This window comes from Podarcis gaigeae (genome assembly GCF_964106915.1).
Source record: "Podarcis gaigeae genome assembly, chromosome: Z".
Classification (NCBI taxonomy): Eukaryota; Metazoa; Chordata; class Lepidosauria; order Squamata; family Lacertidae; genus Podarcis; species Podarcis gaigeae.
The window spans coordinates 10,453,581-10,466,546 of record NC_139691.1 but is presented as its reverse complement, the minus strand read 5'-3'; the positions used below and the strand labels follow the sequence as shown (position 1 = coordinate 10,466,546).

Genomic DNA, 12,966 nt, shown 5'->3' with positions numbered 1-12,966 from the left:
ATTTTTTTCTTTCTTTTCTTTTTTGGAGGGGTGGGCAGTGCGGGGGGGGGAGACAACGTATCCCTCCCCCCCCCCTTCGCTCAGTTGAAGCGAGGGCTCTGCTACCGGCGGGATGGAGTCCAGAGGAGGAGCCGGGGGCGGTCTGGTGGGCGGGGAATAGGGAAGCAGCCTGCGCTAATTGCATAAGCAAAACGTAAATAATTCGCGGGAAAAAGGAGAGAGGAAAAAAAAGAAGATGGCGCCTCACATCCTCAGCATCTTCAGTCTGCAACAGCTGCCTGAGGAGAGACAGACACCTTTCTGAACCTGGTGGGAAGGGCCACGGGGTGCAGCGGGGAGTCCGCTCTGTGAGCCCCGCTGCGGGACTCTCAGTGAGTTCGGGAGGCATTTTAGTGCTTTTCCTGCGCGCACTGCGTCCCGTACTTTTGGCACTTTCTTCTTTCCAATGGAGCAGGAGTGGAACTGAAAAAAGAAAACTTTCTTGATACAGAAAACCGGTAAGGTTTTGTATTTGGCGGCGCCGCGAGGGCGTGCGGGGGCGCGCGTTGCAGAGAAGGGGGTGTCCGGCAGGTCTCCAAGCGAGCGGGTTTGCAGAGAAACTTTCGCGGCGGCGTGCCTTAGGAGAGAGAGTTGCAGAGTTTTCTATCTATTTATTTCCTAAACTTTGTGTGTGTGTGGGTGGGGGGGGGGGATTACAGGATTTTGCAAAACCTAAGGCACGCAGCTTGCATGTTCATTTTTTTTAAAAAAAATAATAATAAAGATGAACCGGGACAAGATCGTTACGTTTGTGGTTATTTAGGCTGTGGATCCTCGCTTAGGGAGCAAGTCACTTATTGAACTCGGCGAGAGATGCTTTGCTTCCGAGTAAAACGTGTATTTGGGGTCGCAACCACGTTGCGCTTGCAAGCCCACGCACTCCGTCCCATGCAAAGCAAAGGTGTCCCTTTTGCTCGCTTAAGTTGAACGTGGTGCGGGCTACTGCCGAATTAAGGGGTAGAAGATCGAGCCGCCTGAGGGTACCGGGTTGGTGGGGGCGGAGAGGAAGAAAGCTGCCTGTTTTGCTATCAAAAATGAAAGTGTAACCGCTTCTGTATTCCTTTGGGAACTAAAAGTCTCGTGTTGTGGGCTGTAACCGGCTGAATTCTACTCGAGAGCAGACCCACTAGAATGAACGGGCCGGTGTGAGTCAATGCCCACCAGTTTCAATGGGCCTACTCCGAGTAGGGCTGCAGCAACCCTGATAAAAACTGGGATTCCGCAAGGGGGGTTGTGCACGCGCCTGACTGTGCAGATACTTCATTGACAGTTGCTTGCAAACTTGGGTAAATATGATGAATAAGAAATAGGGGACGTTTAGTTGCGGAGATACCCTGTGCGCGCGACGCTTTTTTTATTAACCGCATCCTTTGACTTCTTTCGGTTTGAATAGACAGACGGTGTGTTGTTAACACCCCCCCTAAAAATGTATTTTCTTTAAAAAAAATTTTTTTTACACGGGTCTTTTTTTGAATCAGCCAATCAGAGCGCGGTGAGTAGCCGGCTCTTAGTCAACTACACGCGGGAGATTTACTCTCTCCCTTTGGTTACAGTGAGAGCCCCCCCACCCCCCTAGATAGTGATGCCCCGTGGATTATTCTGAGCAGAGAGAGGGCACAGTCTTGATAGTTCGTGGAAGAGGAGGGAGGAAATTGGCATGGGGCTTGTAGAATAGGTTTGTCGAATAGTATTAGACTCAGTGGAACCTCCATCTTCAGGAACAGTCTACCAGGGACAGGGAATCTCTTTCACTCAAAGGCTGTACTGTATTTCCCCCCATGGACAATCTTCTAGGGACTACATGCCTCTGGTGGGCAGGGCCAGAGCCAAAAGCGTATGGTGCTACAGGTGTGACTCTTACTATATATATATATTGTTGACATGTGTCTGCTTTGGGAGACAGTGGTGGAATGCATCTTCAGGGGTGAAGGCAAACCTTTGGAGAGTTTGGTTGTGCTGCTGCAGATGCGCCTGTGATTCCTCTCTCTGCATTCTTCCAAATGGTCAGTAGGTGCATTCCAGCCAGGGGTTTTCACCCACACGCGGAAGCCTCTCATCCAAGTAGCATTATCACTGATCAAGGGTACATTTCAGCCATGTAGAATTTTTCATGGAGACTGCAAACGAGGGACAGTGAGCAGGTGTAACCTGGGGAAAGGGGTGCATCATACTCAGGCTGCTCCAAGCACCTGATATCCTATGCACCTTTGTGGAGTTTAGGACTATCCTTGGCTTCTAGCCATGAAGGCTATGCTCTACCTGCACGGCTGAAGGCAGCAATGCTACTGAATTCCAGTTACTGGGAAATGCAGGAGGGCAGAGCCTTCTTGTGCTCAAATCCTGCTCGCTGGTCTCCTGCAGGCATCTGGCTGGCCACTGTGAAAACGGGATGCTGAACTAGACTAGATTTGTCTGATCCAGCAGGGCTGCCCTTGCATTATTATTATGCTCAGGTAAAGCATGTAGGCTAAAATGAAAATGCTCCCGCTGATGTGTGTGAAGTCCACCTGTATTGTTTAAAAATTCTGACCACCATGCTACATTTTCGCATTCGAATTGTGGCAACTAAATTAGAGATGAAAAAGAAAGAAAGGAAAGGAAATGGTTGGGCTGCCCTATCACACACCCCCCCTCACCTGCACCCCATTCGGTGGAACAGGTTGTTTTAGACTTGCTCTTCTTAGGACAGGTTTGTTGTTGTTGTTTTTTAACAAAATTATTGGACATTTTATTTACAACATAACATACCCCCCCCAATACAGAAATACAATAAGCATAACATACAACAATTAAAACAACCTAATAAAAGACTTCCCTTATCCTGTATCTGGCCTCCTTATTTACTTCTTATAAGCTGTTTCCTTTATGAATAATTATTAAGATTTTTCTAATTATAACTTAAATATCCACGAAGTCTCCTGCAGATATTAATCGGAACAAGTCCAGGTATGCATTTTAGGGCACTGTTTTGTGAAGTGTTCTCTGCATTTTCCCCATGCTTTTTGAAACTCTTGTCTAGTGTGATTCTTAGGGCAGGGTTTGTGTGCCCCTTTAGGTGGTATTATGTGTTCCTTCACTCACCACGGTCCAGTGGCGGCAGAAGGCAGAGAGACCAGTCATAGGTGGTGCCAGAGACAATGAGAGGCAGCGCCAACTAATTCTGGTCTAGTCCCCCTGCCATTCTCTTCCCTGCTGACTTATACAAGGGCACCCCTGAGACTAAGGAGGCAGAGAAGCTGGCAGTCTGGGCCACTCCCGGAACTGGTTGCAAGTAAGAAGGCAGGCAGGTGGGGACTTTCTGAGGTTGGTGGGGATGTGCCCTACTTGCTCTGACGGGCTCACCTGCGCTGCAGTCCAGACCTGATGGGTTTAGAGACCTTTGTGCTCCTTCTGCTAAGAAGGGCTCTGGACATCTGCCGCAAAGTCCTAGAAAGATGGAACCGTTGCTTGGCACCCTGAAGTGCCGGGATATTTGACAGCCTTTCCAAGACACAGAAGGCAGAGTTAAGTGATTTTGGTTCCTGTTGCTGCTGCTGGACATTGAGGCAAGTAGTAGCAGATTGCTGTGTTACAGGTGTGTGTGGTGTTGGTGTTTTGTAATTTCCTTTGGGTGTTTATTCATTTATTCCTGTGTGGCATTTCTACCTCATCCTCTAGACAAAAAAAAAAGGGGGGGGACTTTTTTTCAGAGGAAAGGTGGCGTTATTGTTGGCATCTGTCTGTCTCAAGAGACAAAGTGTGCATTAGCAGCCTGGAAGTGACCTCGGAGTGGAAGCCTAGGCAGTGCGGATGGAGGTCCTGAGCTGCCCAAGTGACAAGACCTCCCTCTCGGCTTCACTGATGTGGTCCAAATTAAACAATGTTCCCAAAAAATTGTTAACAATTTTTATATGGCAAGAAAAAACGCCAAGGATTAAGCATAAAATACTAAGAGATGAGAGGAATAGAGGGGGTTTCTCATTTGCTGATTTGAGACTGTACTTTGTGGCTGTGTGCGTGAAGGAGTGGGTAGAATTAAAGGATGAAGGAACCTTTGACTTGGATTTGACCTAAGGTTTGGGTGGCATAGCTATTTGTATTATAATAAGGCCAAAGTGCACAAGAGTTTTTTAAATAATGTGATCAGGAGGAGTGTGTACAATGTTTGGGCAAAATATAGAGAAATGTTAAGAAAGGAAGACCCCATGTTGGATTTCTCCAATGGAGGCGGTTGTGGTAAAGAAAATGAACATGGAAAAAAACCGGGGAACGTATAAAGACCTTCTTGAATTTAAAGATAACTCTGTAAGACTTTAAAAAAAGAGAGAAGAAGAAGAAGTGATTAGACTAGTCACAGATTGATTCCAGTATTTCCAAATAAATGAGATATTTAGAAGAGGCAAAGAAAAAGGATTTGTAGAAGGTGGATTGGAATTTGAGAAAATAATATTGGGAAATAACAAAAAATTAAAGTATACAGAACTCTACTTGAATGGGAACCTAAAGATGAATAAGTGAAAGAGGCGATGATACACTGGGCATCAGTTATTGGATATAACATTGAACTTTTGGCAAGGAAAAAATTATGGAATGGGCCAGTAAAATTTTCGGCCTGCTATGCAATTCAAGAGAACATCTTCAAAATAGTATATAGATGGTATCTGATGCCAAGTAAACGTGCCAGAATGCACAAGAGAGGATCTAATGCATATTGGAAATGTTTAGAAAAAGGAGGCTCTCTATATCATATGTGGTGGCAATGTAAGTTTGGGGGTTGGGAAATGATATATGAGGAACTCACCTTAAATTCACCTTCCCAAAAAGACCAGGAGCCTTATTGCTGGCAATAATGGGGGAAGATATACCTAAGAAAACAAGGAACCTATTTTTATATGCAACTGTGGCCGCAAGGAAAACTTATGCAAAAAAATTGGAAAGAAATTATTGTTCCAACAAAGGATCAATGGTTGCAGAAGTTAATAGATTTTGTTTAGTTAGCAAGTTCGACAACCAAAATAAGAAATTGTGATGAAAAGAAAAAGAGGCAAGTGGGAGCTTTTCGAAGAATACTTTAGAGTGGTATCAAGGTTAACTTGCAAGTAGGATAAGTCTATGAGCAGCAGTAGACAAGACAAAGAAAAGAAAAGAGAAATAATAAGGGGGGGGGGAGAGAAAACGTAAAGAGTTGTAGCAAACTAAAAATTTGAAATAGAGTGTCGATGGAAGTTAAGTTGGGAAGTCTATATAAGACTAAGGCAAAGCTTGTATGGATGTAATGTGTCAAATGGGAAATGAATAAATGATGATGATGATGATGATGATGATGATAATAATAATAATAATAATAATAATAATAATAATAATACTGATGTGGGCCAAAGCAGAACAAGACGTTTGACACCAGGTTGGCTGCAGGTGTTGCCGGAAGGAGGCATACAAGATGCCATCTGACTGCCTTGGGGACTCCACTCCAGATTTGTATATGGTTTACTCCTTAGCCTTTTTGTGGAATAGTAAGTTCCAGCAGCAGAAGGCATGGTGGGGAACCTGCCCCTCACCTGACTTTGGGAACCTGCTTCTCTTTTTTTCTTTTTTCTTTTTTCAAATAATTTTTATTGAATGATTTTATGTTAAAACAAACAATACAGCCATACTACCGCTAAAAGAAATAAAAATTACATACATCAATATTCAGTTTGTTATTTGTTATTTACTGTCTTATTTCCTGCCAAACATTGCATACAAATATACACATATGTGCAGACACCCACACCTGCACACAAAATGATAATAATGATAATCTTTGGGAACCTGCCCCTCACCTGCCCCTCTGGCCAGTTGCATTGCTGCTGCTTACTGGGAGAGGGAGGGGCGGTGAGGTCAGAGTGGTGCAAATGCGTTGGCAGGAGTACCCGATTGGCTATTCCGGTGCATTTGCACTGTGCCAATCTCACCACTTCCTCCCTGTTTCCTCCTGGTAGGCAGCATCAAAGCAACTGCTTGGAGGTCAGGTGAGCAGTGGTGACCCTCCGTGTCATGGGCTACTGATTATTTTTATTGTTCTCAAGAACCATTATTTATTTATCTATGTGCAGAGCCCTTTGGCAAAAGCTCTGGTTGACAGGTCCCTGTCCTGAGGAGCTTGCAGTGTAAAATGTGACCAGGGGTGTGTGTGGGGGGGGGGAGATGACAAAGAGAGAAGAGGGAAATAGAAGCAGCATAAACTATGTAGAGGAACACGCATCTCTTCTAGTTATGATGGGTTGCACCCAACTAAGTTTTACCCAGAATAAACCCAAATAACTTAATGAACTCAAGTAATATCATGTTCACACCATACATTTCTTAGAATCATAGAATTGCAGAGTTAGAAAGGGACTGTGAGGGCCATCTAGTCCAGCCCCGTGCAAGGCAGGAATCTCAGATAAAACATCCGTGACAGGTGGCCATCCAACCTCTGCTTAGAAACATCTGGGAGAAGAAATGGAAGCTCCCAGGTGAGAGGCTTGGAGGTCTATCCCTTTCTTTGTGAGAAAAGGGTTAAGAACTACCCTTGAGAGTTTTCTTTTTCTTCCTCTGTTTTTGTTTATTAGATTAGTTTATTGTATTGTATTATGAAAAAGCTTTAATAAAATATTATGAGGGGAAAGAAAAGAAAGTTCTTCCTGATGTTTAGTTGGACTCTCCTGCCTTGTAACTTGAATCCATTGGTACTGGTCCTACCTTCCAGAGCAGGAGAAAAAGGAGAAAAGCTTTCTCCATCTTCCATGAGAGATTTGAATGTGGCTGTCATATATCATTTCCTATTTAAAGTACTGTGATACCACTGCAAAACGGCATAGCTTCCCCATAAGAATTATGAGGGCTGTAGTTTGTTAAGGGTGCTGGGAGCTGGAAACAGGACCCCCCCCTATTCCCCTCATAGAGATACAATTCTCAGGGGGCTTTAACAATTAGTTCCTCTTCTGTACAGAGAAGTCTATGAAGCGGGGGTCTGATAGCAGCTTTAAGCACCCTTAGGACCCAGAATTATTTGTGGGGGTGGGAGCCATGACTGTTTAAAGTGGTAGCATATCATTTTAAATGTATGGTGTGAATGTGGCCATAGTCTTGGCTATTAATTTCAGTGGTTCTACTCTGAGTAGGCCTAGCATTGGCTACATCCCAATGCACTATGGCTTTATTTATATATTTCATAGATTTACACATCCCCTTTTAAGATAAGCACCCCTTGTGGGGCTCAAGCTGACAATAGGATCAATAATGAAATCAAGAGCTGTTAAGACATGTGGCAATATTGTGCCAAAGGCTTCCTGGTAAAGATGGGTGGTGATTATGTGTTTGTTTAAGGAGATTTGGAGTCCCTTCGGGTTTGTGCGTTGTGTAATTGTGAGGCTGGAGAAGCAAATCCAATGAACTCCAGACCTTTTTCTTGGAAAACCAGAGGCGGTTTCTCATAGTTTGGAACCGAACACAGAATGAGCTTCCTTGGAACCTGACCTGCCTCAATCTCCAGCGCTGATTTAACAAGCAACAGACTGCGCCTGCTGTATCCTGCTGCTAATTGGCGCTGGCTTCCTCAGCTGGCAAAATAAAGTTAAGGAACAGCTGTCCAAAGAAACTTCCTTAGGAAGTAGCCTTACACCCAATCAGACAATTAGTTCCTGAAACAATCATATGTCCTCCTGTTATCTTACTCCCCCTTCCCCCCCTTCCTCTGATGTCTTCCTTAATTGTAAGCTCCCCAGGGGCAGAAACCAGTGTTAGAAATTGGGATAGGAAAAAAACCAAGGAGCCATGTGGCTCCTGGGACCTACCGTATTTTTCGCCCCAAAAGACGCACCTGACCATAAGACACACCTAGTTTTTAGAGGGGGAATGCAAGGAGAAAAATATTCCTTAAATGGAGCACTGAGCAGAGCCTGTATGCATGCCAGGCTCTGCTCAACACTCCCTTTCAAGAGCCGTGTGGAGCGTGTGTGCGGCGCTTGCAGGCTTTTCCCTGAGGAGGGAGAAGGGCAGCCTGTCACTGATGGGGAAAGCCCCCAAGAGCCGCACACAGGCTCTGTGTGGCTCTTTAAAGGGAGCGCGGCTCTTGCGCGCTCTGTCCCTTCCACCACCTCCTGGAAAAGCCCCCAAGAGCGGCACAGTCTCTTCAGGGCAGCGGGATGAAGGCTCCCCGCTGCCCTGAAGAGGTTGCACCTGGCTAAGCCAGAAGCTAGAACAGCGAGAGGGAGCACAATGCACAGTGAGCCCTCTCGCTGTTCTGGCTTCTGGGATAGCTACGCAGCCTTCATTTGCTCCATAAGACGCACACGCATTTCCCCTTACTTTTTAGGAGGGAAAAAGTGCATCTTATAGAGCAAAACATACGGTAGTTTGTGGATGCAAAAACAAAATGTCTAGGCATTTTTTTTATTTTTTATTTTGCTGCAGCTGCGCTACCATACCAGGTGATTTGCCTGGCAGTACGGCAGCAAAAAATTAAATATTTTTTCTTTGCTGTCAGGTGAATCAGTTGGTCTGCAGAGTAGCGTGGCAGCAAATGGCACCCCTTTTTTGCTGCTGCAGTGCCCAGAAGACCAGCTGACTGCAGCCAGGCAGGGGGAGATGCTAGGCACCAAGGGTGCCCCCCAGACATCTCCATCCAGCTGCAAAATGCCGGTTGCCAGTTGCAGAATTGACTGGTGCCCGGCTAATTTTGGAATGCTGGCAGAAATCTCTTCAACCTGTTCTTTGTAAAGCACCATGTACATAGATGGTGCTTTAACTTATGTAGTTTATATTCCAGTTTAGACTATGAGGAGTAGAGCAATTAAAAATAGACATGAGAAATTTAGGTCCAATAATTTCAGTGGGTCTAATCTGAGCAGGATTTAGTTTGATAAATATTAAATATGTTTAAAATTAATAATATAGTATATAAATTAATAACAATAAGCTCATTTAATTTTTTTGAAACCAGTTTATGTCCTGCCTTTCCAAACAAAGATTCTTTCAAGACAATAATGTGTATATGCCCAACCACAGTAATGAATTGAAGATCAACTAAATAATATCCATGAAAACTATTAATAATGATTCAATGATAATCCATTGTATCTAGTGTTAGTCCTACTCACTTTGGAATAAAATGAAGGACATGACTCATTTAGGTCCATTAATTTTGCTAAGTCTACTCTGAGAAGAATTTAATTGGATACAACCAATTTTTTTGTCTCTGAGAAACCCGCCCAAGGTGGCTAAATAAATCTATACAACAAAGCAGAAAAGAATACAATGTTATGAGCATCCATCTGTCTCAAGAGACAATGGAGTGCTAAGTCAGACTGCTGCATTAGTGACCTCCCTGGGGCACAAGTCTGGGCAGTGTGTATGGAGGTCCTGGGCTCCCCAGATGAGAAGACCCCTCTCTCAGCCTCCCTGATGTGGTCCAAAGGAAAGCAGAGCAATACGTTTGGCATCAGCTTGGCTGCAGGAGTTGTGGAAGGAGGCGTACAAGGTGCCACCCAACCATCTTAGAGACTCCGCTCCAGATCTATGTAGGGTTTACCACTTAGCCTCGTCTTCTCCCAAAGATATCCCACAAGGCATATCTTAGGATCAGAGTTTTCCTTATCCTAGATGGGCTAACTTCCAGGTTGATGAGCCCCATCAGCCCCTCACTTCCCTCTACAGCACATGCAGAAACTGCTTTCTTGACCATTGGACCCACTCTTGGTCTTGTCCGTTCAATCCACCAGAGCCCATCATCGCATACAACCCTAACTCACTGAGGGTTTGAGACCCCTTGGCTACCCTGGTTTAACTGGCCATTCGAAGCTGTTTCCTGGGGTGTGGTGCTGTCACACACTGGACATGTTGGCAGTTATGAGCAGTTTTCTGGTTTTGTGGAGGGATGGGTGAATTGTGCTTCCTCACCAGATCTGGGTCTTTTGTTGATGCTCATTGTATTGTAGAGGGAAGTGTTAGTGGAGGAGTAATACCTCTGGTGGAGAACATGTGATGCCCCTATTTTGTCCATCTTTGGTCCCTACCCTGCACTCAGCTCTCACCTGTAGCTCCTAGAGGTTGCCTGAGTGCAATAAAAATTGTGGGCAGCCCCACACAGAGTGCATTGCAGTAATCATTGTGTTTTAGTGCTCAGGCTACATGATGCCTCCTATCCCAGGTTCCCTTTATAAACCATGCAATTCCTAGCTGAAGCCACCAGAGTTCCCAAGATGATCCCACTCACCTGTATTTGATTGCCTTCTAATACCGAAGTCCCAGTTTGAGGTGATTTCAACCAACTGGGAATATACATAACCCTGAGACTCGCCATTGCTGCCCTGCATTTTTGAGCTGCTGTCCAGTGTGAGCTCAGTGAGGCAGATACTGACACCCAGGCCTTGTTGCAGAGTGTTCTGCGCACAACCCTTGGATCCTGATCAGCCAGCAGCAACACGTGACCAGAGGGTCATGCTCCAATAGATTGTGCAAGGCATCTGCTTGCCAGACGTTGGGAGAGTGACCTGTTAGATGTTGTTGGCTCAGCTGATCTTGTAGGCTTTTCAATTCCATAGTCTCTGCTGAGCAAATGCATCCGCCGCCAACAAAGAGATAAAAATAGATCATGGTGCGGGCGGTCCATGCTACTGGCTTGTTTGCTGGGCCTCCTGTTTTTTGAACCAAAAGAGTTCCTTGAGGGGGTTGTGGTTTTGTGATGTAATCAGGGCAAACATCACCCTCAGTAAATGGTGGCTTCCACAGCCCGTTGGCCTCCACATGGACCCCGTCTGCACTATACATGTAAAACAGTGCCATGCTGCTTTAAGCTGTTGTGTCTTCCCCCAAAGAATCCTGGGAGTTATAGTCTGTTCAGGGTGCTGAGAGTTGTTAAAAGGTAAAGGGACCCCTGACCATTAGGTCCAGTTGTGGTCGACTCTGGGGTTGCGGTGCTCATCTCGCTCTATAGGCCGAGGGAGCCAGCATATAGCTTCCGGGTCATGTGGCCAGCATGACTAAGCCGCTTCTGGAGAACCAGAGCAGCACACAGAAACGCCATTTACCTTCCCACTGGAGCGGTACCTATTCATATACTTGCACTTTGACGTGCTTTTGAACTGCTAGGTTGGCAGGAGCTGGGACCGAGCAACGGGAGCTCACCCCTTCATGGGGATTCGAACCGCCGACCTTCTTATCGGCAAGTCCTAGGCTCTGTGGTTTAACCCACAGCGCCACCCACGTCTCAGCCCTCTGAGAGTTGTTAGGAGACCCCTATTCCCTACATAGGTATACAATTCCCAGAGTGGTTTAAGAATCCACCCTTTTCCTCATGGAACTCTGGGAATGGCCATTTTGTGTTATGTGTTATGTTGGAAGCCGCCCAGATATTATTATTATTTATTTCATATCATATGCAGCTACCATTTTGTGCTTCGTGTGTTGTCACTTTCTTCGAGTTCCAGGTGGGCCTGCCAGCTGGAAAAGTTTGGTATCCCCTGACCTTCATTAATGAAGCTGAATTTTAAAATGTAAAAAATATTTTTTTAAAAATTCATGTTTTACCACCAGTGTCCACTCAGGGTCATGGAGAGTGCCAGTGTTGAGCCTGTGCTTGCGGGCAGCAGACCTGTTGACCAATCCAGGGCGGATACAGTCGCCCAGAACCGTAAAAGCCGTCAAGAACTGATGCTCAAGCTAATGGAAGGACAGAACGTCTTGTGCTGCTGGACCGATGGGCTCTATTACCTTGGGAAGATCAAGAGGGTAAAGAAAGCGTTTTTTAAAAAAAATTAAAAAAAAGCTTCTTTATTGGAAAAAATAAATCATTTTCCTGAGACAGAGAATGCTGGGTCCTATTCTCACGGAGAGTAACAAAACATCATTTATGCTCTTGGGAACATTAGGAAGATATTCACTTTTTATTCATATTCTGCACAGAGTGTGTGCAAATCAAATCAAAAGTAAGCACCTTATATTGCTGTTGATTTCAATGAGAGGTTGAGAACACGTCAGTCATAGTCCCACTGAAATTTCAGAGCAAAGTGAGGCAGTGAGGAGGGGGTGCCAAGCCAATGTAATAATGAAGTGAATGGGGTGCTTATGGGACATCCGTTTTCTGCCCTCCAGGCCCACCAGCTGAAGTAATTGTTTCATTCCACCTCATTATTGTACCATTCTTGCTTGTGTCAATATCTTGTGTGAACCATTGGTTCTTAACAGTTTTTCTCTCTCTGCCCCCTGGTTTCCATATTTGCAGGTGAGCGGTTCCAAACAGAGTTGCCTGATGACCTTTGAAGACAACTCCAAATACTGGGTGCTTTGGAAAGACATCCAGCACGGTGAGTGAGTCTGCAGTCTTCTCTGGGACTTCTGCATGGGCCCAGCCTACATGCTGGTGGTAGTGGAACAATGGAGGGGGATCCTGAAGTGTGGGAGCAGAATGTACCATGTTAAATTTCAGGGGTAGGTGGGTGCCATTTTGAAACACACAACGAGACTTCCTGAAACAAATGGCTCTACTGCAGAGCTTCTCCCTGATGTGTTAGGTTTGAAGGATCATAGTGTTTGAGAGATACTGGGTTTCAAGCCCAATGCCCTGGAATGGTCAAGAGAATCCAGACACCCACCCACCCCTGATTGTCAGCAAAACGGGATGTTTATTTAGGTGTTCCAAGGCTGGTGTGACACAACTGACGCAATCAGCAAGTAGGGAGACAGTGGGTGGCACACCAAATATGAAAACAGCACTTATAAGCAATGGAGCAGCAATGTCCATCTATAGCATTACTTTCACCTTCAGCTAAATTCTAATAGTTTTTCTGTGAGTCATAACATTAAGCTTCTAGCTTCCTTATCTCTTGCCCGACCACAACTTCTAATAACAATCCTTTGCTTACGTCCTGTTCTGTCTTTCTCCCATGGTTCTCCTGTAAACACAACCTTCACATACCAACCTTGACT

The 12,966-nt window shown here is 45.2% G+C and overlaps 1 protein-coding gene across 3 annotated transcripts in view; it reads left to right on the top strand.

Moving 5' to 3' along the window:
* Positions 1-219: 219 nt before the first annotated feature.
* The window catches only part of PHF19 (PHD finger protein 19), a 34,501-nt gene continuing 21,754 nt past the window's right edge, over positions 220-12,966 (top strand). Inside the window, exons 1-4 of one of the 3 annotated variants that reach the window (XM_083721791.1) lie at positions 238-497; positions 11,424-11,468; positions 11,575-11,769; positions 12,263-12,344. In XM_083721791.1, the coding sequence (XP_083577917.1) occupies positions 11,590-11,769; positions 12,263-12,344 (262 nt within the window). In that variant the 5' untranslated portion in view covers positions 238-497; positions 11,424-11,468; positions 11,575-11,589. Of the gene's footprint in view, positions 498-11,423; positions 11,469-11,574; positions 11,770-12,262; positions 12,345-12,966 lie in introns of all 3 variants that reach the window. The other 2 variants (XM_083721792.1, XM_083721790.1) reach the window with 2 other exon arrangements.